Here is a 26,966-nt window from a genome sequence, read left to right on the forward strand (position 1 = left end):
ACAGCCCACAGCTCCTGGTGCTGCCAGGAAACCTTACAATGCCGATGACACGGTGCACTCTGTACTCCTGAAAAAATTCTAACGATACTGGCTCCTCATTCACTGCTCCATCTGATACACAACATTGGAAACTCTGCATGAGGCTGAAAGAAATGAGCAGCTTTAAAACCAAAACCTCTTGGAGCTCAAAGCCTTCAATGAGAGTCTGAGCCGGGGGTAAGTTCAGGTAACCCTTTATTGTGACCCAACTTTGTTACAGCTTCAGATTCTCTCCAGCAAAAAGGCAGAGAAAGCAAAGCAGATTTTTAAAAAACAAAACACCTCAAGATCAAAGTGCACACAGACCCCTGCCTCCCCTTTCTTTAATATTGGCCAGCACGAAATTGTCTCTTTGTAATTGGATCCTCATTACAACCATAACCCGGAGGAAGTATTGCCTCACTCAGCAATTTCAACCCATACCCTGTGTCCAAGTAAGTTTCTCCTCGCCCATTTGCCAGGGGCTTTTGGGGGGGCGGGGGGCGGGGGGAATAAGCCACACTGCTGTGGGCCTGGAGTCACATACAGGCCAGACCGGGTAAAGGATGCAGCTGGGACGACTGAGTGAATCAGATGGGGGTTTCTCCACCCCCACACCCCTAAAATGGTTTCACCGTTAGATTCTGAACTCCAGATTTCTGACCAAATTCCAATTCCACCATCTGTCGCGGTGGGAATTGAATCCGGAATCCCTGGAACTGGGTTGATAGTCCAGTCAATAATGGCACTCGGCCGTCACTCCTTCAATCCCCCTGCGATGGCATGTGAACTCGCTGGTGGCTCCGGAGGTGGGAAGAGCGGGTGAAGCATTTCCCGCATTCGAGGCAACTGAAGGGCCTCTCCCCCGTGTGGATCCACCGGTGGGTCAGCAGGTTGGAGGACCGGGCAAAGCTTTTCCCGCACTCGGGGCAGCCGAAGGGCCTTTCCCCCGTGTGCACTCGCCGATGCTTCACCAGGGCAGAGGAATCGCTGAAGGCCTTCCCGCACTCGGGGCAGCTGAAGGGCTTCTGCCCCGTGTGGACCCGCTGGTGCTTCAGCAGGTCGGAGGAATCGCTGAAGCCTTTCCCGCACTCGGGGCAACTGAAGGGCCTCTCCCTGGTGTGGACGCGCTGATGCTTCAGCAGGTCGGAGGAATAGGTGAAGGCCTTCCCACATTCGGGGCAGCTGAAGGGCTTCTCCCCGGTGTGGACCCTCTGGTGCGTACGCAAGTTGCCCACCTGACTGAATCCCTTCCCACACTCGGGGCAGGAGAATGGCCTCTCCCCAGTGTGGATCCGCCGGTGGGTCAGCAGGATGGACGCCTGTGTAAAGGCCTTCCCGCACTCAGGGCAGCTGAAGGGCCTCTCCCCCGTGTGGACCCGCCGGTGCTTCAGCAGGATGGAGGAATTGCTAAAGATCTTCCCACACTCAGTGCAGGGGAATGGCCTCTCCCCTGTGTGGACCTGCTGGTGGGCCTGCAGGGCGGAGGAATTGCTGAAGGCCTTCCTGCACTCAGGGCAGAAGAATGGCCTCTCTCCGGTGTGACTGCGCCGATGAATCTCCAGGGCAGACGGAGCACGGAAGCCTTTCCCACAGTCACCACACTTCCATGGTTTCTCCATGGGGCGGGATTCCTTGGGTTTCTCCATGGCCAAAGCTTCAGCCGCGCACAAACACATCGTGAATTGCTCTTTCCGGGCTGTATAACTGCTACACACACCTCATTCAGTGCGCTGCAACAGTTGGGTCTCTCATCCAATCCCATTGATGCTGAAAATGTACTCAAATGGGAACAAAAAGCTTTCCTCCTTCTCACAGACTCATAGTTGAAAACTGTTACGTTCCCGATGGACTGAGTGACTGTCAGACATTGACATCAAAGTGAAGACTGTAGACGCTGGAAGTCAGATTTGAAAAGTGCAGCGCTGGTAAAGCACAGCAGGTCAGGCAGCATCCGAGGAGCAGGAGAGTCAACGTTTCGGGCATAACCCTTCATCTGTTGATGTTGAAACTTCCGTCTTCAAATCTTCAAATACTCTGTAAAAAGAAAGAGATTACAAAGGTCATCACTGTCAGTCCAGGGTAGAAATTCTGAACAAGCAATTCTACTTTCTACGGAATACTTTTTTTTATTCCACAAAACTGAAAGCACCATCTCACTCCGCTCTAACTAATTCTCCTGAAGGATCTTCCAGGGGCTGAAAAGCAAAAACATCAAGACTGACATCTCCGCATTTTGGATAACTCCACCCGGAAGGTAATATCTTTCACAACACTGGGATACTGCTGAGAGTGAGCAGGTCTGATTTTGGGAAGCAAAAAAAAAAGTGCCAATTCAGGGTGAACCTGCAATGCAGCTTCTTGAGGAAGAACCAGACACAAAATGGTTAACGACCCGGGAAGGGGGGAACAAAATGAGACATCGAGGCATTAACACCGACACCAGAGAAAAACTGAACATACAGACGTGGCAAACATCGTTGGAAAGCCAGGGTCATAGAGACATAAAGTACAGAAACACCCTTTGGTTCAACACGCCTGTACCAAACAGTACAAAGAGATCTGGGTGTTCTTGTACACCAGTCAATGAAGGTAAGCATGCAGGTACAGCAGGTAGTGAAGAAGGCTAATAGCATGCTGGCCTTCATAACAAGAGGGATTGAGTATAGAAGAAAAGAGGTTCTTCTGCAGCTGTACAGGGCCCTGGTGAGACCACACCTGGAGTATTGTGTGCAGTTCTGCTCTCCAAATTTGAGGAAAGACATTCTGGCTATTGAGGAAGTGCAGCATAGGTTCACGAGGTCAATTCCTGGAATGGCGGGACTACCTTACGCTGAAAGACTGGAGCGACTGGGCTTGTATACCCTTGAGTTTAGAAAACTGAGAGGGGATCTGATTGAGACATATAAGATTATTAAAGGATTGGACACTCTAGAGGCAGGAAACATGTTTCCGCTGATGGGTGAGTGCCGAACCAGAGGACACAGCTTAAAAATACAGGGTAGACCATTTAGGACAGAGATGAGGAGAAAATTGTTCACCAGGGAGTGGTGGCTGCATGGAATGCTCTGCCCCAGAGGGCAGTGGAGGTCCAGTCTCTGGATTCTTTTAAAAAAAAGAGTTGGATAGAGCTCTCAAGGATAGTGGAATCAAGGGTTATGGAGATAAGGCAGGACCAGGATACTGATTAAAGATGATCAGCCATGATCGTATTGAATGGTGGTGCAGGCTCAAAGGGCACAATGGCCTACTCCTGCACCTATTGCCTATGTTCCAAATCAATCAAATCCCATTTGCCAGCATTAGCCCATATTCCTTTCAACCCTTCCTATTCATATACCCATTCAGATGCCTTTTTAAATGTTGTAATTGTACTTTCCTCCACCACTTCCTCTGGAAGCTAATTCCTTACACGTACCATCCTCTGGGTTAATAAATTGCCCTTTTGGTCAGTTTTACACATGCCCCTTTCCCCCACCCTGAACCAATTACCCTCCCGTTCTGGACTCCCCCACCCCAGGGAAAAGACCTTGCCTATTTACCCTATCCATGCTCTTCATGATTTTATAAACTTCTACAAGGTCACACTTCAGCCTCCGATGCTCCGGGGAAAACAGCCCCAGCCTGTTCAGCCTCTTTCTATAGCACAAATCCTCCAACCCTGGCAACATCCTCGCAAATCGTTTCTGAACCCTTTCATGTTTACAACATCCTTCCAATAGGAGGGAGACACGATATTGCAGAAGTGGCCGTGGTTCTGTTGGACAATGGCAATTTAATTCCAAAGTGTTAATTCTTTATGAGAAGGGAATAATCAGCAATGTAGCTGTGAGAGGCCCCTTGCAGAAGAGTGAAGAACTGAGTGAGAGAACATTCCATTTAGATGAAGAGGAACAGAGTTGATTCAGAGACTGGGGACTTAAATCTAAAGCAAGAACAGGCAGAAACAAGAACTGGCTACAACAAATGAGGGAACATTATTGAAAGAAATGACAAACATTTAAATAGCACCAGAAGGAACAGTTGTTCTTTCCTGTCTGACAAAATAAAACACAAAAGGTGGCCTAGCCACAGCTAACAAGGGACATTATGGATCGCACTGGATCCAAAGAAGTGGCGTACAAATTGGCTAAAAATAAAGCAGCAGATTTGAAGACTGGGAGCAGCTTAGGTTTCAACAAAAGGATTGATTAGAAGGGGAAATGGGTTTATGTGAAGAGGCAAAAAAAGCATTAGTGAAAACAATTACACTTAGAAACAGGCAAAGGTCTCATGTGGAATAAAGAGATGGCAGACCAATTCACCACATACGTTGCTCTGATCCTCACAAAGGAGGACACAAGTAACATCCCCAAGATGTTGGGGAACACATGGCCCATTGAGAGCAGAACTGAATGAAATGAGCAGTTGTGTATAAATGGTGTTGGGGGAAATTGATGGGATTAAAAGTTTACAAATCCCCAGCACCTGTTGATCCAAACGCCAGACTATGGCCCAAGTCATCCTATTGTCAAATCTTGAGCTGACCTTAGCAGGACTTATACACTTAATGGTAAGGTCCCAGGGAGTGTTGGTGAACAAAGTGATCTTGGAGTGCAGGTGTATAGCTCCTTGAAAGTGGAGTTGCAGATAGGATAGTGAAGGTGTTTGGTATGCTTTCCTTTATTAGTCGGAGCAATAATTAATGGAGTTAGGACGTCATGTTGTGGCTGTACAGGACATTAGTTAGGCCACTTTTGGAATATTGTATGCAATTCTGGTCTCCTTCCTATCGGAAGGATGTTGTGAAACTTGAAAGGGTTCAGAAGAGCTTTACAAAAATGTTGCTAGATTTGGAGGATTTGAGCTATAGGGTGAAGTTGAATAGGCTGGGGCTGTTTTCCCTGAAGCATTGGAGACTGACCTTATAGAGAGGTTTATAAAATCATAATCATGGATAGGATAAGTAGACAAAGTCTTTTCCCTGGGATGGGGGACGTCCAGAACTAAAGGGCATAGACTTAGGGTGAGAGGGAAAAGATATAAAAGAGACCCAAGGGACAACTTTTTCACTCAGAGGATGGTGCATGTGTGGAATGAGCTGCCAGAGGAAGTGGTAGAGGCTAGTAGAATTGCAACATGTAAAAGGCATCTGGATGGGTATATGACTAGGAAGGGTTCAGAGGGATATGGGCTAGCTGCTGCCAAGTGGATTTAGATTAGGTTGGAATATCTGGTTAGCATGGATGAGTTGGACTGAAGGGTCTGTTCCCACGCTATGATGTTTGTCTTGAGTTTCCCATCTGAAACTCGCATCATCCTATAAAAGAAATGTCCAAAAGACATCACTGTGCGCACAAGATGGAAAAAAGACTGAGGGGACAGTTCAACTTTCTACAGAACACTTTTCCTACCTACTTGCTGAATGTATTAAATTCGAATCCTACACATTATCCCTCCCCCTGCATTGAAATTCAAATCCATCCTCATGTCTTTCCTCCACTCCTGGTGTTCGCCCTTTTCTCTTGTCTACAAACTGAAACTAACACCAACACGTCAATGCCCTCCTGCTCACTGCCATCTCGGAAACACCCACATCCTGTTCCAGTGCCACAAATTATCACATTAATTCACCTCAAATTCACAGCCCATCTAAGTGTTGTTTTTTTTCTGGACCTGTCTCCCACTTCCTTTTCCTGTTTTAAGGGCACACAGACCGAGCTCAGGGCCAGGTCTCCCAGAGAGTGAGATGAGGAAATTCTAGTTGACACAAAGGCTGCCCCAAGGTTGGAATTACCTCCCGGAAATGACGACATACGGTGCCTTCACCAAGATGGCCGCCCGCCAGCCCGGCCCAAAGACAACTTCCGCCTGACCCTCACAAAGATGGCCGTCGGTTGCCCGGGCAACCCGAGGGGTCCTTCGCCGGTGAAGTAAACAGTGGGCCTGGGCGGCTTTTATTGGAGACCTCAGGCATCCCCCGAGGAGTTTATAAACTCCCCAGTCTCCCTCCTCCCGCGGTTCCCAATCCTACCCTGTCTCACCATCTCCTCTCCCCGGGGGCAGGAGCCAGGTCTTGGCGCTCGGGCCTGGCGACCTCCCCCGGGATGTCTCTGAGGCCTGTCCGTGTTCTGAAGAAGGATCCCCGGACCCGGAACGCGCTGCTGGACCCAGCGGTTTCGGTCCTTGTTCCTTCGGCCGCCGTCCGGCTGCGGGAGCTACACTGCACATGCGCCAGCTCGTATAGGGGCGGGGTCATAAAGAGTGACGTCTTCGCCAGTTCAGGGGGCGTGGTTGGAGGAGTCCTCCAAGAATTCGGACACAATAGGGGGCGGGGCGATAGTTGTGCCCGCCCCCGCCCCTAAAAGTTGGGTTTCTTTTGGGTTCGAAGGTAGTTTTTTTTATTCAATTTTCAGCCTGTTCAGAAGTGAGCAGAATGGATTCTTTCTTGATTATAGTGTTTTATTAAAATGCCTCTTGATTAAATTTTAAAAGTATAAGTGATAAGTGCTAACTTAGCCTGGAGTGCGTCTTTTTAAGAGCAAAAAGAAATTGTTGTTATCTGGGTCTGCAGATTTTGGATGAGCTAAAATGGCCTTTAGTATAGCGATATATTCTTCCTGTCGGAAATGAGAGATTAGGGAGAGTTTCCACGTTACTGAGGATTGTCTGCAGCAAGTGTCCTTGGTCACGATTCCTATCAGATCGACTGGATCTGTTGGAGCAACAGTTCGAGGCAATGAGGAATTTACAAGAGCTAGGGGGTGTAATAGATAGTTATAGGAAGGGAGAAAAGCTGCAGATACAGTTAGATAGATGGAGTAACACCAGGAAAGGTAGGAGAGGTAAACAGTTAGTGCAGGAATCTTCTGTGGCTATCCCCGTTTCAAACAAGTATACTGGTTTGGAAAATGTATGGGGTGATGAACTCCCAGGGGAACGTGGCATGAACAGCCAAGTTTCTGGTATTGAGACAGGCTCTAATGTAATGAGGGGCATGCTGGGGTCCAAGTGTTCGATTGTGACAGGGGACCCTCTAGTCAGATGCACAGACAGACATTTCTGCAGCCAGCAGCGAATAATCAGAATGGTGTGTTGCCTCCCTTGTGTCAGGATCAAGGACGTCTCAGAGAGGGTGCAGAATGTTCCGAAAGGGGAGAGGGACAAGCAGGTCATCATTGTACACACTGGAACCAATGATATCAGAAGGGAAAAAGATGAGATTCTGAAGGGTCAAAGAAAATTAGGCAGGAATTGAAATAAGAAGGTCCACGAGGGTTGTAATATCTGGGTTACTCTCGGTGCTATGAGCTAGTGAGGGTAGGAATAGGAGGATAGAGAAGATGAATGTATGACTGAGGATCTTGTGCAGGGGAGAAGGGCTCACATTTTTGGATTGTTGGAATCTCTTCTGGGGTAGAAGTGACGTGTACAAGAAGGACGGATTGCACCTGAATTGGAAGGGGACTAATATACTGACAGGGAGATTTGTGAGAGCTGCTCATGAGGTTTTAAACTAGTTAGGTGGGAATAGTGAGGAAAGAGATCAATCTGAGACTGGGACAATTGGGAAAGGGAGTGAGTCAAGCAGTCAGGGTAGGTAGGGACAAAGCAGAGAACAAGTTAGGATTGGTAAATTGAACTGAATTTTCTTCAATGCAAGAGGCCTAACATGAAATGCAGATGAAGTCAGGGCATGGGATATGACAGCAATCACAGAAACGTGGCTCAGTGATGGACAGGACTGGGAGTTTAATGTTCCACAATACAAATGCTATAGGAAGGGTAGAAAAGGGGGCAAGCAAGGTGGGGAGTGGTGTTTTTGATAAGGGTTGGTATTACAGCTGTATTTAAGCAGAATATTCTTGGGAATACATCCAGGAAAGTTATTTGGGTGGAACTGAAATGAGAGGGATAATCACCTTATTGGGATGGTATTATATACCCCACTAAGAGTCAGCGGGAAATTGAGAAACAGATTTGTAAGGAGATTTCAGTTATCAGTAAGAATAATACAGTGGTTATGGTGGGGGACTTTACATCTTTGCCCCCTCACATTAAACTAAGGTCCTCCAGTTCTTGACTCCCCCGCCCCAGGAAAAGACTTTGTCTAATTTACCCTGTCCATGATTTTATAAACTTCTACACAGTTACCCCTTAGCCTCTGATGCTCCATAGAAAATAGCTCCATCCTCTTCAGTCTCTCCTTATAGCTCAAACCCTCCCACCCTGGCAATATCCTTGTTCATATTTTCTGAACCCTTTCAAGTTTCACAACATCCTTCCAAAAGGAAGGAGACCAGAATTGCACGCAATATTCCACAAGTGACTTAACTGAGGTGTGATACATCTGAAACATGACCTCCCAACTCCTATACTCAACACTCTGACCAATAAAGGAAAGCATACTTTCTTCACTATCCTATCTACCTGCAACTCCACTTTTAAGGAGCTATGAACCTGCACTCCAAGGTCTCTTTGTTCAGTAACACTCCCCTGGACCTTACCATTAAATGTATAAGTCCTGCTCTGATTTGCTTTTCCAAAAATGCAGCCCCTCACATTTATCTAAATTGAACTCCATCTGCCACTCCTCAGCCATTGGCCCATCTGATCAAGATCCCGTTGTAAATTTGAGGTAACCTTGCTCGCTGTCCACTATACCTCCAATTTTGGTGTCATCTGCAAACTCACTAACTATACCTCCTACGTTCATATCAAAATAATTTACGTAAATTATGAAAAGTAGTGAATCCAGCACCGATCCTTGTGGCACTCCACTGGTCACAGTCCTCAAGTCTGAAAATCTACCCTCCACCACCACCCTCTGCCTTCTACCTTCGAGCAAGTTCTCCTTGTGTTCCACGAGATCTAACCTCAAACACCTTACTGAAGTCCACATAGATCACGTCCACCACTCTATCCTCATCAATCCTCTTTGTTACTTCTTCAAAAAACTCAACCAAGTTCATGAGACATGATTTCCCATGTACAAAGCCATGTTGACGATCCCTAATCAGTCCTTGCTTTTCCAAATGTGTAAATACTGTCCCTCAGGATTCCTTCCAACAACTTGCCCACCACCAACATCAGGTTTATTGGTCGATAGTTCCCTGGCTTGTCCTTACTGCCCTTCTTAAACAGTGGCACCATGTTCTGGCACCTCACCTGTGACTATCAATGATACAAAATCTCAGCAACTTCCCTCGCTTCCCACAGAGTTCTAGGATACACATGATCAGGTCCTGGGGATTTATGCATTTCAAGACATCCAGCACCACATCCTCTGTAATATGAACATTTTTCAACATGTCACCATCTATTTGACTACATTCTACACCTTCCATGTCCTTCTCCACAGTAAACACTGATGCAAAATACTCGTTTAGTATCTCCCCCATCTCCTGCAGATCCACAGAAAGGCCACCTTGCTGATCTTGGAGGGGTCTATTCTCTGAAGAAGCTTCCTGAAGAAGGGCTCATGCCCGAAACGTCGTTTCTCCTGCTCCTTGGATGCTGCCTGACCTGCTGCGCTTTTCCAGCAACACATTTTCAGCTCTGATCTCCAGCATCTGTAGTCCTCACTTTCTCCTCCCTAGTTACCCTTTTGCCCTTAATGTATTTGTAAAAACCCTTTGGATTCTCCTTCACCGTATTTGCCAAAGCTATGTCTTTTTACCCTCCAGGAGTACAGGAGTTGGGAGGTCATATTTCTGCTCCTATGTCTGATGGTCTCTTCCTGTCCAGGACACAGAGTGAGAATTGGGAGCAGGAGTAGGCTATTTGGTCTTTCAAGCCTGCACCAGCATTGAACAGATCATAAATGGATATGGATCTCCCTACATAGCGGTGCAGAGGCTGGGACTACTTTCACTTGAGCACAGATGACCTTTCAGAGGTTTATAAAATCATGAGGGGTATAGATGAGGTGAACATTTAAAAGACATTTGGATAAGTACATGAATAGGAAAGGTTTGGAGGAATACGGGCCAAACACACGCAGGTGGGACTAGTTTAGTTTGCGAATATAGTCAGCATGGACTAGTTGGGCTGAAGGGTCTTTTTCTGTGCTCAGCAAAAGTGAGAACTGCAGATGCTGGAGATCAGAGCCATGATCAGAGTGGTGCTGGAAAAGCACAGCAGATCAGGCAGCATCCAAGGAGCAAAAAAATCAACATTTCGGGCAGGAGGATGCTGCTTGACCTACTGTGCTTTTCCAGCACCACTCTAATCATGGCTCTGATCTCCAGCATCTGCAGTTCTCACTTTTGAATGGCGACCAATAATATATCCTGGTCTATTCAGACTCTCCCTGTAGCTCAAACCCTCCTACTCTGGCAACAGCTTAGCAAATCTTTACCAATCCCTTTCAAAGTTGCACAACACATTTCCTGTAGCAGGGAGACCAGAACTGAATACAGTATTCCAAACTTGGTCCAAATAATGACCCGTACAGCTGCAACATGACCTCCCAACTCATCTACTCAATGCTTTGAACAATAAAAGAAAGCATCCCAAATGCCTTCTTCATTATCCTGTCTACCTGTGACTCCACTCTAAAGGAACTATGAACCTGCACTCCAAGGTCTCTTTGTTCTGCAACACTCCCCTTAACGGTGTCAGTCCTGCCTGGATTGCTTGACCAAAATGCAAACCTGACATTTCTCCAAATTCAACTCCATCTGTCACTCCTTGGCTCATCAGCCCATCCAGTCAATTCTAATTTATAGTGAACTCGCTTTCCTCTCTTATTCCCCAGAAGCTGAAAATCTCCATCCCACACCCTCTCCCTCCATTCTCAGTTTGCTGACCCTAATCCCTGCTGTAACTCATTCTGAAGGGTCTGCTTCATGCTGATTAACAGGCCCACACTCGGGACGGGGGCGGGGGGGGGGGGGGGGGGGGGGGGGGGAGGAGGGGGAGGGTCTAATTGAAACACAGAATCTTGAACCCCCTGGAAAGAGTGGAAGTTGGGAAGATGTTTCCATTGGTTGGAGGGATTAGAATCAGTGGGCACAGCCTTAGAGTAAAGGGAAGACCTTTCAGAATGGAGGTAAGGAGAAACTTCTTCAGCCAGAGAGTGGTGAATATATGGAATTCACTGCCACAGAAGGCCGTGAGGCCAGGTCACGGAGAATATTTAAGACTGAGATAGAGACATTCTTGAGTATCAAGGCAATGGAGGGTTACGGAGACAAAGTGTGAGAATGTGAGTGAGAAACTTATCAGTCATGATTGAATGATGGAGCAGACCTGATGGGGCTGAATGGCCTAAATTTCTGCTCCAATGTCTTATGTTCTCTTGTTGTCCTGGACAGTGACAGAGAATTGGAAGCAGAAGTAGGCCATCTGGTCTTACAAATCTGCACCAACATTCAACGGATTGGTGGTGATTCTGCCGACATCTAGATGAATAGGTTGGGGCTTGTTCAATGGACCACAGGAGGTTGAAAGGTGACCATACAGAGGTTTATAAAATCATGAGGGGGACAGATGAAGTGTCCGCCAGGTATTGTTTCCCTAGGGTGGGTGGTTCAAGATTAGGCAGCAAATTTGAAGGCGAGAGGAGAAAGATTTCAAAAAGGCAGGAGGGGCACCTTTTTTTCAACACAGAGAATAGTTTGTGTGTGGAATAAATGTCCAAAGGAAGTGGTGGATGCAGGTACAGTAACAATATTTAAAAGACATTTGGATAAGTCCATGAATAGGAAAGGTTCAGAGGGATATGGGCCAATCTAGGTGGGACTAGTTTAGTTGGTGAATATAGTCAGCATGGACTAGTTGGGCTGAAGGGTCTGTTTCTGTGCTGTATGACCCTGTAACTGTTCTGTACTGGTCTTAAAATCATTTTCTTGCCTTCCTCCATAAATATCCACTTCTTTGTTGTTCTAAAATCAGATGAACACAGCCTTGCAGAGAGACATTCTCACTTCTGAACTCAATTCCTCTTGCGAATATAACACTTGTCTTGCTGATTGCTTGCTGCACCTGTCTGACAACTGGCAGTGACTGGTGTAGGAGGACGCTGAGGCCCCTTGGTATGTCCACACATCATTCCTAATAAAGGGCTCGTGCCCGAAATGTCAACTCTGCTGCTCCTTGGATACTGCCTGACCTACTGTGCTTTTCCAGTACCACACTTTGACTCTGATCTCCACCATCTGCAGTTCTCACTTTCTCCACATCCCAATCCATCACCAATTAAACAATACACCTCCTTTCTGCTTTTATTTCCACAGAAAGGCTCTAACTTCACATTGTGGTACTGCATTTGCCATGTGTTTGTCAATGGTGGTCTTCTCTACATCGGGGAGACTGAGCATATACTTGGGGAACGGTTCGCCGAGCATCGCAGCTGGGTCCACAGAGGCCAACTGGACCTCCCAGTCACCATCCATTTTAATTCCCCTTCCCACTCCATTCCTGACATGACCATCTTTGGCCTCCAGCCTTACCACACCACACCAAACCACAACTTGGAGGAACAACACCTCATCTCCCGCCTGTGCAACCTACAACTCGAAGGACTCAACATTCTCCAATTTCAAATAACCTCACTTCCCATCCCCAACTACCTTCAAAGCCCCGACCCCTCATTTCCAATCCTCCCTGCCACCAACCAGTTTCCTTCCTCCCCTTGACGAACCAGGTCGTACCCTCAGCCTGTCTTCACCTATCCCCACTTCACCACACTGCCCCTTGCACCCCCTTTATCTGCATCTCCCCTACACCCATCCCCAGTCCTGAAGAAGGGATACAGCCGAAACGTCGACTTCTCCATCTCCTGATGCTGCCTGGCTTGCTGTGTTCTTCCAGCCTCCTGCCTGTCTATTTTGTCAATTGAGACACAGACTCAGACCAATGTTTCCAGAGTCTGTCTCCTCCCGGTTTCACTCCCTTTGCTTTCAGTTGCTGCAAGTCAACAATTGAACACCAGAGTGGAAAAAGAAATGGAAAAGGGGGCAAGAAAAGAGAGTGCCGTGCTCACAGATCTTGAACAGAGGAAGGAATTTACAGTCAGGGTGAAGCTCAATCTTCATTCAGAGACAGGAGCAGAAATAGCAGCTTCAGAAGCTCATGGTCCAACCTCCGCATTGAGACAATAGGAGGGCTCTGATTGGCAGGAGGACCAGGCTCCTTCCGGTCCTTCAGGGTTTCCCAAAGGTTCGTCTCCCCGTCCATCAGAGCGATGAGGGGCGGGGCCCCAAATCGATTTCACACATGCGCACTATCAGCACTGCTCACGGCCAATAGAACGGTTTATGGATCGCATGGGATTGTGGGTGGTATATCAGCCATTAAAGAGAAGAACTCAAGCGTCCCATATGCCTTCTTAACCGTCCTTTTTCGTATGTTGGTGACGTATACGTCAGGAACTAATCTTTAATCGATATTAGATTGATACACTGAGTGAAACACTGCAGGCATTCAACTCTAAACACTATTTCCAATTCGGTGTCCGTGCAGCACTCTTTATTTGTCCTCACATCAGGACAGAATCAAAGCCCTATTTCTGTTCCACCTGAACCTCGATTTTTGTTTAGTTTGCGGGTTCCAAACCTCTGTTTCAATCATTTATTAAAAGTTACTCATGGTACATGTACATCGCTGGCTGGCCAGCATTTAGTTCCCCTTGAGAAGGTGGTGGTGACCCGCTTTCTTCAACTGCTGTGATCCATAATGGTACGGTGACCCACAATGTCCTTTGGGTGGGAATTCCAGGATATAGACCCAGGGACACTGAAGGAACAGCAATATGTTTCCCAAGTCAAGATGGTGAGTGGATTGGAGGGGTACTTGCAAGAGGTTGTGTTCCCAAGTATTTGTGGGTGGCACGGTGGCACAGTGGTTAGCACTGCTGCCTCACAGCGACTGACTGTGTGGAGTTTGCACGTTCTCCCCATGTCTGCATGGGTTTCCTCCGGGTGCTCCGGTTTCCTCTCACAGTCCAAAGATATGCGGGTCAGGTGAATTGGTCATGCTAAATTGCCCGTAGTGTTAGGTAAGGAGTAAATGTAGGGGTATGGGTGGGTTGCGCTTCGGCGGGTCGGTGTGGATTTGTTGGGCCGAACGGCCTGTTTCCATACTGTAAGTAATCTAATCTATCTGTTGCCCTGGTCCTTCTAAATGGAAGTGGTTATTGGTTTGGAAGGTGTTTTCTAAGGATCTTTGGTGAATTTCCGTGGTACATCTTGTACACCGTACACATTCCTGCTTCTTAACAGTGGGCAGAGGGAGTGGATGTATGTGGAGATGGTGCCAATCAAGCAGGCGACTTTGACCTGGATGGTATCAAGCTTTTTGAATGTTGTTGAAGCTGCACCCATCCAAGCTGGTGGGAGAGTATTCCATTACACTGCTGACTTGTGTTTTGTAGAAGATGGACAGGGTTTGGGGAGTCAGAAGGTGAGTCACTCGCCACAGTATTCCTGACCTGTTGCCTGCTCTTGTTGCCATTGTGTCTGTGATTAGTCTAGTTGAGTTTCTGGTCAATGGTAAACCCCAATGATGTTGATAGTGGGGTGTTTAGTGACAGCAACACTGTTGAATATCATGGGACAGTGGTCAGATTATCTCTTTTGGGGATGAGTCATTGTTTGGCATTGGAATGGCATACATGTTACTTGCCACTCATCAGCCCATTGGATATTGTTAAGATCTTGTTGCATTTCAAACTGAACTGCTTCAGTTTGTGAGGAGTTGTGAACTGTGCTGAACATTGTGCAATTATTGGCGAATATCTCCATCTCTGACCTTATGATGGAGGAAGGTCATTGATGAAGATGGTTGAGCCTAAGACACTACCCTATGAATTCCTGCAGAGACGTCCTGGAACTGAGATGACTGACCTCCAACAACCAAAGCCATCTCTCTATATGCCAGATATACCTTAACACTTAAGATACACAATAATATCCCCCCATTCTCTCTCCTATCCCCCATTCTCTCTCCCCTTTCCCCACGCTCTCTCCCCTCCCCATTCTCTCTCCCCTTCCCCCATTCTCTCTCGCCTTCCCCCATTCTCTCTCGCCTTCCCCATTCTCTCTCCCCTTCCATTCTCCCTCCCCTTTCCCTTTCCCCTATTCTCTCTCCCCTCCCCAATTCTCTCTCCCGTTCCCCCATTCTCCCTCCCCTTCCCCCATTCTCTCCCCCCTCCCCTCCCCATTCTCTCTCCCCTCCCCCATTCTCTCCCCTTCCCTATTCTCTCTCCCCCCTTCCCCCATTCTCTCTTCCCTTTCCCTTTCCCCCATTCTCTCTCCCCTCCCCATTCTCTCTCCCCTTCCCCCATTCTCCCTCCCCTTTCCCCATTCTCTTTCCCTTCCCCCATTCACTCTCCCCTCCCTATTCTCTCTCCCCTCCCCATTCTCTCTCCCCCCATTCTCCCTCCCCTTCCCCCATTCTCCCTCCCCTTCCCCCATTCTCCCTCCCCTTCCCCCATTCTCTCTCCCTTTCCCCCATTCTCTCTCCCCTTTCCCCTCATTCTCTCTCCCCTCCCCCATTCTCTCTCCCATTTCCCCCATTCTCTCTCCCCCTCCCCCATTCTCTCTCCCCTCGCCCATTCTCTCTCCCCCACCCACGCATTCCCTCTCCCCTCCCCATTCCCTCTCCCCTCCTCCATTCTCTCTCCCTTCCCCATTCTCTCTCCATTCTCTCTCCCTTCCCCATTCTCTCTCCCCTCCCCCATTCTCTCTCCCCTCCCCTCCCCCATTCTCTCTCCCCTCCCCCTCCCCATTCTCTGTCCCTTCCGCCCATTCTCCATTCTCTCCTCCCTTCCCCTAGTCTCTCTCCCTCCCATTCTCTCTCCCCCACCCTCCATTCTCTCTCCCCACCCCCACCCCCGTCCATTCTCTCTCCCCTGTTGTGGGGAAAAACACCAGGCTCGGAGTCAGAATTGCGGTTCAATGACAGAGTTGATTGCACAAGGAAATCCCGGGGCTCCGGGGAGAGAAAGACACCAACAGCACAGTGTCAGCTGCGAGACTTCTCTCAACCCGGAACACACGTCAAGAAACTTTTTTCTATCTTGTGATACAATCGGTCAGGGATGAGATTATTGTCTTTGTAACATGATTTGTTTATGGTAGTCCTTGCAGAATCGTTGACAGTTGATACAATCATTGTCAGTTCAGGCACAGCCTTTGTTAATTTCCGCACAGTCGTTGTCAGTTTCAGTGAAGACATTGTCCATTTCAATGTCTGCATGGAAATCCATTGTTGTAGTAATGGGCGCTAATTGCTCTTCCTGAGAAGGAGGATTCCTGCAGCCCTGGCTATTAGCATTTGGTATTGAGTCTGTATCAAGCTGTTAGCATTTCTATAAGAGGTGTTGGCTGGACCCAGACACTTCGGCGGGCAGTGTTCAATACTCATGTGTATTCTCTCCCCCACCCGCCTTAAGCTAATCACCTGGGTTGTGAGTCCATTGTGCTGGCATTCTGGTGGCCCCCGGCAGTGTCTGTATCTGCTCTGCTGTTTCTCTCAGTATTGTGATCCGGCGGCCATCTTGTGTGTCAAGTTGGCCAACTGATGGCTCAGTGACCATCCTGTGTATCCGTGTGCCTAGTGTCACCCTGCCCTGTGCCATCGCCCACTTCTCCGCCACGTCCATTCTCTCTCCCCTGCCCAATCACTCTATCAACCCCACTCATTCTTTGTCTCTACCCCCACCCTCTGACCGCCATTTTCTCTCTCTCTGTCCCACATCCATTCTGTCTCTTTTCTCCCCAGCCCCCACCACACCCGTCCTTTCTCGTGCCTCGAACCAGCTTTGACCGCTGGATCAAGCTCTTCAAAGGACACACACACAAAATGATGACTCTACCTGGGAGTCGGGATTGGTGAGAAATGGCTGATCTTCAAAATTGAGAATACCTAAAATGATATCTTCAGAAACATCATTAAAGTCAGAATGCACATTCAAGTTTTTCAAAGAGCTGCTGAAATCTTTCTGAAAATTTCACTGAAATAAGCGCAGTCAGGCCACAGCTCAGGAGAGGCTGGGAGGGGTGAATGGGCGAAAGTGGGGACTGCAGGTGCTGGAGATTAGAGTGGTGCTGGAAAAGCACAGCAGATCAGGCAGCATTCAAGGCTTTTGTCTGAAACGTCGATTTTCCTGCTCCCTTGGATGCTGCCCTGCTGTGCATTTCCAGCACCACTCTGATCTTGATTGTAAGGGGTGAATGGCCGAGTGAAGTTGTTCCAACTATCTAGAAATAGTGTCACAGAGCACAGAAACATATCCTTCGGTCTGTGCCGACCAGATATCCTGTGCCGACCAGATATCCTGAATTAATCCAGTGACCCATTTGCCAGTATTTGACCCCTTATCCCTCAATCTGTCCTCTTCATATCCCCATCCAGATGCATTCTAAATATTATCACTGTACTAGCCTCCACCACTTCCTCTGGCTGACACGCACCACCGTCTGTGCAAAAAGATTACCACTCAGAAACCTTCCCCCTCTCACCCTAAACCCGCGCCCTCCAGTACTGGACTCGCCCCCCAACGTGGGGAAAAGACATACAAAAGTTGAGCAGCCAGACAGAATGCAAAAGTAATGAAGTGTCGAACCACAGGGAAAAACAAATTGTGGCTCTACCCCTTTTTTACCTTTTGGCATTTGGACTCTTAAAATCTGACACGAACACCTGCATGCCCAGTGAGCATACTGCGCATGTTATCCGGTGTCAGTAACACAGTACGCATGCCCACTGGTGTCAGCAAAACTCTGGGGGATGCTCATCGCGTGCCAGCTGTTCCCCAAGTTTACACTCGGTCTTCCCGATGTTGAGAAGACCACAATTTACAAACACGTGGCAAATGCAGTATCTCAATGTGAAGTTATAGCCATTGCTGTGGGAAAAAAAAGCAGAAAGGTGGTGTATTGTTTAAATGGTGATATATTGGGATGTGGAGAATGTGAGAACTGCAGACACTGGAGATTTAGAGTCAAAGTGCAGTGCTGGAAAAAGGCAGTAGGTCAGGCAGCATCCAAGGACCAGGAGAGTCGACATTTCGGTCCCGAGCATTCCATCAGGAATGAGATGTGGATGTACAAAGGGGCCTCAGCGTCCTTCTACACCAGTCACTGCCAGTTGTCAGACAGGTGCAGGTGAAGAGCCTTTGCCTGAAATGTTGATTTTCCTGTTCCTCAGATGCTGCCTGACCGGCTGTGCTTTTCCAGCACCACTCTAATCTAGACTCTGATTTCCAGCATCTGCAGTCCTCACTTTTGCCTGGACAGGTGCAGCAAGCAATCAGCAAGGCAAGTGGTACATTAGCGAGAGGAACTGAGTTCAGAAGTGGGGATGTCTCCCTGCGTTAGGGGGTCATTGAACATTATCCAAGGCTGAGTTTGTCTGATTTTTGAACACCAAAGAAGTGGGTGTTTCTGGGGGAAGGCAAGTAAATGATTTAACACCAGTATAGAGTCAGACACCAACAGAACCAGATCCTTTAGTCAAACTAGTCTAAGGCCGACTATATTCACAAACTAAACTAGTCCCACCTGCCTGCATTTGTCCCATATTCCTCTGAACCTTTCTACTCATATACTTATCCAAATGTCTTTTAAACGTTGTTACTCAACCTGCATCCACATTCATTCCACGTACAAACCACTCTGTGTAAAAAGAAAAGTGCCCCTCCCCCACCTTTTTAAAATCTTTCTCCTCTCACCTTCAAATTTGCTGCCTAATCTTGAAACCCCCACCTTAGGGAAAGGATACCCAATGGTCACCTCATCTATGCCCCTCGTGCTTTTATAAACCTCTGTCAGGTCACCTCTCAACCTCCTGTGATCCAGTGAACAAGTCCCAACCTATTCACCTCGATGGTTGTGAATCTGCCAACAATCTGATGAATGTTGGTGCAGGCTTGAAAGACCAAACAGTCCACTCCTGCTTCTGATGTGCTCTGTGTGTGTGTCCAGGACAGCAAGAGAACATAAGGCATCAGAGCAGAAATTGTTCCATTCGAGGTTTGCTCTGCCATTCAATCATGGCTGATAGGTTCCTCAGCCACATTCTCCCACTTCATCACCATAACCCTCCATCACCATGAAACTCAAGAACGTATCCATCTCAATCTTAAATATCCTCAGTGACCTGGCCTGCACAGCCTTCTGTGGCAGTGAATTCCATATATTCACCACTCTCTGGCTGAAGAAGTTTCTCCTTACCTCCATTCTGAAAGGTCTTCCCTTTACTCTGAGGCTGTGCCCACTAGTTCTAGTCCCTCCAACCAATGGAAACACCTTTCCAACTCCCACTCTGTCCAGGCTGTTCAGTATTCCTTGTTTCAATTAGGTCCCCCACCGAGTGTGGGCCTGTTAATCAGCATGAAGCAGACCCTTCAGGATGAGTTACAGCAGGATTAGGTTCAGCAAACTGAGAATGGAGGGAGAGTGTGTGGGATGGAGATTTTCAACTTCAAAGGAATAAGAGAGGAAAGAAAGCTCACTATGAATGAGAATTGATCAGGTGGGCTGATGGGCCAAGGAATAGCAGTTTAGTTTAGAGAAGTGTGTGGTTTGCATTTTGGTCAAGCAATCCAGGCAGGACTGACACAGTTAAGGGGGATGTTGCAGAACAAAGTGACATTGGAGTGCAGATTCATAGTTCCTTAAAAGTGGAGTCACCGGTAGACAGGATAGTGAAGAAGGCATTTGGTATGCTTTCCTTTATTAGTCAGAGCAGAGAATACAGGAATTGGGAGGTCATGTAGTGGCTGTGTAGGACATTGGTTAGTCCATGTTTGGAAGACTGCATTCATTTCTGGTCTCCCTGTTATAGGAAAGATGTTGTGAAACTTTGAAAGGGGTTGGAAAAGATTTATAAGGCTGCTGTCAGAGTTGGAGGGTTCAAGCTACAGGGAGAGGCTCAAATGGCTGGGGATATTTTCCCTAGAGCACTGGAGGCTGAGGAGTGACCTTATAGATGGATAGGGTGAATATCCAAGGTCTTTTCCCCAGAGTCCAAGGCATATGTTTGAGGTGAGGGGGAATTTTAAAAAGCATTTGGACGGGTAGATGAAAAGGAAGGATTTCGAGGGATATGAACCACATGCAGGCAAATTGGAAGTAGATTAATTTAGAATATCTGTTTGGCTGAACAACTTGGACCAAAGGGTCTGTTTCCGTGCTGTATGACTTTAATCTTCTTCAGTGAAAGCAGAAGTGTGATTGTGAAGGCTGGAGTTTCAGAGCAGCTTTCAAAGATGTTTTGCCCTTAATGGGAGCAGAAGAAGTTACAATGAAATCCTGCATTTGTGAGACAACAACTAAGTGAGTGAGTACATCCAGGATTTTGGTGGAAAGTGGGAATTCATTGCACTGTGGGGATGAAGCTCTACTTATTGAGTCGTTTCTGCTGGTGAATGAAACCAGGCCTCAAAATTAGGAGGAGTAAGTCTAGGACAGAGATGAGGAGGAACTGCTTTTCCTGGAGAATAGTGAATCTTCGGAATTCTCTGCCCAAAGAAGCAGTAGAGGCAGCTTCATTAAGTATATTCAAGACACAGTTGAATGGGTTTTTGCAATGGTAGGGGAATTAAGGGTAGTTGGGACAATGCAGGGAGGAGGAGCTGAGATGATGGATAGATCAGCCATGATCTTAATGAATGGCAGAGCAGGCTGGATGGGCCAAATGGCCAACTCCTGCTTCTATTACTCTGAAACTATAACCCTGCATTTCCCATGGCTAACCCACCTAACCAGCATGCCCCTGGATATTATGGCCAATCCAACTCAAGGCCAGTGAGTAATGTAGTGATGTGGAAAATGAACATCAGAGAACAATTGAAAGGGACAAGGGGAATAAATGTACCAGCAATCAAAACTGGATTCTAAACATCACAAAAATTGAAACTAAAAATGGTGTGTCTGAATGTGTGCTGCATTGTGACAAAAGTGAAGGAATTAACTACACACATTGAAGTGAATAATTGCAATCTGACACTCCCTACAGAGACATGGCTTCAGAATGACAAGGATTGGATCCTTAATATTGAGGGTGTCCCCAAATGGGAAGCTCGGTAAAGGTGGAGGGTTGGCACTGCTCATCAAAGCACTGACCACAGGGTAGTCTGGTTCAGCTTGGATTTCAGGTTCTGATTTCTCTGTCCTCTGTTGATCTCCCTGTTTCATTCTACACCTTCTGAAACAATAAAACATTCAGTCAATCAAGGCCCAACCCACAATCTCCCAGCCTGTCAACCATCCAGGCACAGTGTCGTCACAGTAAGGAATCACACAAGAAAAATGAAACCAAATTTGAAATAAATAGGTGCTTGTGTTTAATGTTTGTTCATTAGGAAGTAAACCAGAAATGGGGCTCTCCCAGGATTCTTATACTGCCCTACTTGAGGAATTCTCTTCCCCTTTGTATCTAACTATTAGTACCCAGCTATGATTTACACTATACTTACACCAACAGAAGTAAGGCATCTGTTCTCAAATAGGTAGAGACATACAGGATGGAAATAGCCATTTTCTCTCTGCCATGTACACACACACACACATTCACTCCAGTGACTTGTTTGTGTATGTTTGCAAAATTATAATTGCAAAGCTGGGCTGAAATGTCACTTTTTGTTGTAAAACTTTAAGTTCTCTTGAGAAGGTGCCTTACATGTAGTTCTGGGATTTGCATGTTAATGATGCCTGCAACCCATTCGAAAATGAGTTGTTTAACATGTCATTTCAGTGGCAGGATACTGTCATGTTTTTCCATAAATTCTGTGTCTTATGACCTTATTCTCTACAACCACCTAAGAAGGAGCAGGGCTCCAAATGCTAGTGCTTCCATACAAACCTGTTGGTCGCCAACCTGGTGTGGTGTGATTATTAACTTTATCCATTTTAGGAGGGATTTGCTATGCTAAATTATCCATAGTGTGTAGGGATGTGCAGGTTAGGGTGGATTGGCAGTTCTAAATTACCCATAGTGCCCAGGGATGTGCAGGTTAGGTGTATTAGTCAGGAGCGTTAGTATTGTTAAAACAAGTTTAATAAAATTTAGACGAGACCACCAAAACTGGAAACAAGACAATTTATTCTACAATCTTGCAAGAAAGGGCATCAAATGCAGAAGCAAATGAGCAAATTAGAACTTCAGTTAGTGTACAATTATACCCTTTGAGCTGAGTGAGATCATTTCTCCAGACTCCTAATTACCCAGTCTCTCTTACTGTACCAGACCACTGCCCAGCTGCGCTCCACCCTTATTACTTCCCCCTTCCCCAGATTGGCAACCTTCCTTTCTGTAAATGCTGACATACACATTTATTTTGTCAAGATCTGGTTTAACATTTTGTATCAATTCTGCTGGTACATTCCATCCTCGGACATTTCATTAACTTGTATCGGTTTGTATAGCTCAAGCATTTCGGTTACCTCAGCTTTTTGCTGAAAGCATAATTTTACAAAAAGAACTTTTTGTTATCGTAATTACACACCAAAGTTAGTATTTAACTAACCACAATTATACACTGAAAAGTCCCTCAATACCTGCAGGGTTAATAGTTCTCTTGCTGTACCTCTTTTCTGTATGCTTTTTCTATATCTGCAAAAACAACACTTTACTCCATTTCTAACAATTTTCCCATTTCTTTTCTTAACCCTTTGTTGTTTTTGCAATCTTATTTTCTGCCCTCTTTTCACCCTATGGCGTCAAGGTTCACAATCTCGTCATTTCTGTCCTTCTAAGTTTGTATCATTATTGGTTGTTGTCCTCCCAAAGACATTACTAGCTTAGTCATTATCCATTTTAACACATTAAACCCTATCAGTAAACCTACAATTATGAGGAGCACATAAATGCCTAAATTCACTCACCATTTTCCCACCCGGTCAATCTCGGGTTACCCCATCCCCATCCCCATCCTTCATCTTTTCGGAGTTCATCTCCAATTTCTCTTATATTGCTTATCTTTTTCTTTACTATTTCTGCCTTACCTTCCACTATGGAAGAGGTGTCTGGGATGAAGGTGCAGCATTCTTTACCAATCAGAGCACAGGTTCCCCCTTTTTTGGCCTAAAGATAGTCTAAAACCATTCAATTCCATAAAGCTGTCAGTCTTGTGGCAATCATTTCGGTGGTTATGGCCGATATTTGGGATGGAGTTTCTCCCATCACTGCAGCCGCCACTTTCTGTATTTCCACCCCTGCCCTTGTAGTGCCGTAGTTTGGGAGTAGTGTCCACAGTAGACGGTCTCCTTCTGAGACCTCTCGGGTCTTATGTCTTATCCCCCGTCTCCTTTCTCAGGTTGGCCTCATGCTTTCCTATTCGGAGGTGAGGGACTATATAAGCGAGGTAACAGCAGCCACTCCAACCTTTCTGGTTTTGAGGAAGTATTTCATCAACTTCATAACATGACACATTCAATCACACCAACATATTTTCCCCCGGGAATAAATGGATAGGCCTTCAGACCGCATACCCAATATGTTCCATTTAATATTCGGGGAGTGGTCGTGGCAGTGGCTTGACTGGTGTGGACACAAGATGATGTTCCCAGTTGGAAAGGTGCAGCATCATTCTGATCACAGAAACAGGTGGGATTCACTGCTCCTTTCGGTGGGGAAACTCTAAGACTATCAGTAGCACCCTGATTTTTCGGGGCTGGCCTTGGGAACCATCCCGCAAAGTTATAATTGCTCCTTTCAGATCTCCACTTTGTATTATTTGAACCCACATCAAATTATTGTACATCGTATATTTCTTTTTAGTGAGTGGTATTACTGAGGTGGGGATTCCAGATTCGCCATGGTGTGGGACCTCTGCACAGACCCAACAGTCGGCAAGTCCCTCTTGTTTAGCATAATTCTGGCACAGCGTAGTGAAGTGATTTTGCCCACTTCCTTGAATGGTTCGTACTACTAACATTACAATACTATACCAATATCTACCCATCTCTGAACCCATATATCAGCAAACGTTAAAAGAGTCTTTTGTCTCAGTTCATTCTTTCTTTCTGAACTGTCAGAGGGTTGTCTGTAGGATGAGCGTGCCACTCCACCAATGGGGTGTTCACAGGACCTTTAACGCGAGTGTGATGACTCCACCCTTTCTCAGCAGTCCGGATAACTGTTTCACTAGTTAGGACGGTTAGGAATGGTCCCTCCCAGCGCGGGTGCAGTTTGGTATCTTTCCAGGTCTTGATCAGGACCCAATCACCCGGTTGTATTCGATGTACTGCAAACTCAAGTGGCAGTGCCTGCACCAACAGGCCTGTATTCCTAAGAATAGACAAAGACGAGCCGAGCGCCACAATATAGTTCTTTCAAAACTTCTCATTGAACTCTGACCAGCCGTTAGGCAGTCTTTCAGCCTCGATAATGCTTCCCTCTATCCCGTCTACTACAGTATATTCATTGTGCTTTTTACCCTCAATCATCGGGGAGGACCCGTCGATAAGCAACCGAGCTCTCGCATGCAACGGTACGTCTCTTAAGTTCATTTGCACTTTAGTCTGATATTCAGTAATATCAAGGCAGTCATGTTCTGGATTGCCAGGGGCCACCCCCCTCTCTCTCCGCCACAGAAATGCAGCTGGATTCAAGCAACTGTCTGTGACTAACACAAGGTCATCCTGTTCTATTAAGATTGTCTCTTATTTTAAGATCCTAGAGTCTGTGAGCCATTGTCCTGCATTCTGATTTAAGAATTCTTTGCCTTTTACTCCAGAAACCTTGAGACTTTTGTTAATTAATTTAACACCGCTAGGTCTAAAGCTTAGAGATGATCGTGCTGCTCCCGTATCCACTAAAAACACTGTTTCCTCTCCTTCAGGTCCCACCTTTAAATTTATCCAGGGTTCCCGGTGGGTCTCAGGAGAAGGGAACCCCTGACTCCCCTAATCTTCACCAAAAACCATCAATGATCCCGCTTCTCTTTGTTGTCCCAACCTTGGACATTGTCTTTTAAAATGTCCTGTTTTTCCGCAGTAATAACATCCTGCCAGTTGCTTCCTTCCCCCTACCATCTGCTCTCTGTCTCTCTTGTCCTCCTCTGTTCTCTGATTCTAACTTTCTCATCGTAATTTCTTCAACCACTGCAACCATTATTTTAGCTTTTTGTTTTTGTTTCTCCTCTTCCCTTTTCACAGACACTTTCTGTGCCTCATATCACAGATCTTCGATCTGTTGTTCACTCCAGCCATCTAATTTCTGTCATTTCTTTTATGTCTGGCCATGATTTAGTCACAAATTGGACCTTTAAAAGTCCCTGTGCCACCGGATCATCGGGATTCATTCCCAAATATTTTCTAGTCGCTTCACTTAATCCCTGTAAAAAGGCTGATGGGGCTTGCTCCTTTTCCTGTCTTCCTTCAAATCCTTTTAAAAAATTCTGAGATTTAGGTGCTGCTTCTTTAATACCCAAAATGACCATTTCTCAAAAGTCCCTAATTTTTCCTCTATCGTGTTCATCCATACCCTTCCAACGTGGGTCCACATTGGGGAATTTGTTTTTGGCTGGTATCACTCCCACACCCACCGGATGTCTCTTTTCCATTCCCTCAGAGCAGCTCTTCTAACCATGCCCCTTTCTTCTCCTGACCGTACCTGGTGTGAGGTGCTGACTACTCAGGCTCCCCTAAAAGTAAGTTTCCGACTCTCCTCTACCAATCAGGCTATTGCTACCACTGCCTGCACACACTCTGGCCAGTAATGTAGCTTTCCATTCTTTAATTAACAATGAATTAATGCAGTCATGGTTTAAATTAACCACGAATCAATATGACAGGTCATTGAGAATGTATGAAGGAATCCTGCCAATTAATATTGATTCAGGCCAACACAATTGAACTATTATAAATATTAATTATTAATCATATATATTATATAATTCAGGATGGAAACACAACAAGTGATGAAAACATTTTAAAACCTGTAATCGCGCAGTTCTGTTTGTTTACCAGTCACTTGTGACTTCTCATTCTGTCTCTGTCATTGTTTTGCTCGAGCACATTCATTTTTAAGAACCTCAACAGATTCCACAGCACCATTTGCAGTTAATTCGATCCCCAATTTGGTGGCAATACCTCGTCATGAGCACAAAACCGATTCTTCGTGCCTCTCATCACAAAACTGTTGCCATAATCCAATTAACTTTTTCGTTCCCACTCCCTTGGGCTTAAAATTTAAGGATGACCTTGCTGCCCCTGTATCGACTAGGAAACTACGTCCTCTTTGTAAGGTCCCATCTTTAAATTTATCAAGGGTTCCTGGTGGGTCCCCGGGAACAGGAACTCCTGACACCCCTATTTATCATCAAGGTTCATACACGAATCTGGACACTCTCTCTTACAGTGCCCTGTCTTTCCACCTTAATAACATCCCGCCTGTGGGGAGTTCCACTCTGATCCTTGTTCCTACCAAACCCCGGAACATCTCCTCCCCGATCCTTTCTCCTCCCTTTGTTTTCAACAAGCTGCCCGCCACCATTCCGGTTTCATTCTCCTTTTAGTTTTGTCTTTTTCTTTATTACCTCACTAACTTATCGTTATTTTTGCCTTCTGTCTCTGTTTCTGATGTTACGTTGCCAGATCAATTGCTGAGCCGATTAAACCAACTGAACAGCTTTAGGGCCACCTCATGGCCATTCCTCATCACCCAATGTTTTGTTTAGACCTTGATTCTTTTAAAGAAATATTGCAATATTTCTTGCTCCCTGTAATCTCAAATACAATTTATCAATTTATGCTTGCTTTTCTTTAAAGCCTGTTCCTAACTATACATTGTGGAATCTTACTTGTAAATATATATTTATATATTCTAAATTCATTTATTCAGTGTTTAATATTCAAAATGCAAAATGTACTCAGTACCCAACTCTGAAATCCACCACAATCACCCGGTTCCAGTCCCCTGATTCAAATCCAAAACTAGTCCTCCCAAGTGGTCCTGACCAGTCATTGCTCAATTACAATGCTATAGGTCGTGAAATAACCAGAGCTGCCTTAAAA

The 26,966-nt window shown here is 46.2% G+C and overlaps 1 protein-coding gene across 1 annotated transcript in view; it reads right to left on the reverse strand.

Annotated features, from left to right (window-relative positions):
- Positions 1-217: 217 nt before the first annotated feature.
- Positions 218-26,966, reverse strand: part of LOC132808142 (zinc finger protein 850-like) — a 47,747-nt gene continuing 20,998 nt past the window's right edge. Inside the window, exon 2 of the mRNA XM_060822019.1 lies at positions 218-1,634. Within this exon, the coding sequence (XP_060678002.1) occupies positions 783-1,634 (852 nt within the window). The 3' untranslated portion in view covers positions 218-782. The remainder of the gene's footprint in view (positions 1,635-26,966) is intronic.

Source organism: Hemiscyllium ocellatum (genome assembly GCF_020745735.1).
Source record: "Hemiscyllium ocellatum isolate sHemOce1 chromosome 27 unlocalized genomic scaffold, sHemOce1.pat.X.cur. SUPER_27_unloc_33, whole genome shotgun sequence".
Classification (NCBI taxonomy): domain Eukaryota; kingdom Metazoa; phylum Chordata; class Chondrichthyes; order Orectolobiformes; family Hemiscylliidae; genus Hemiscyllium; species Hemiscyllium ocellatum.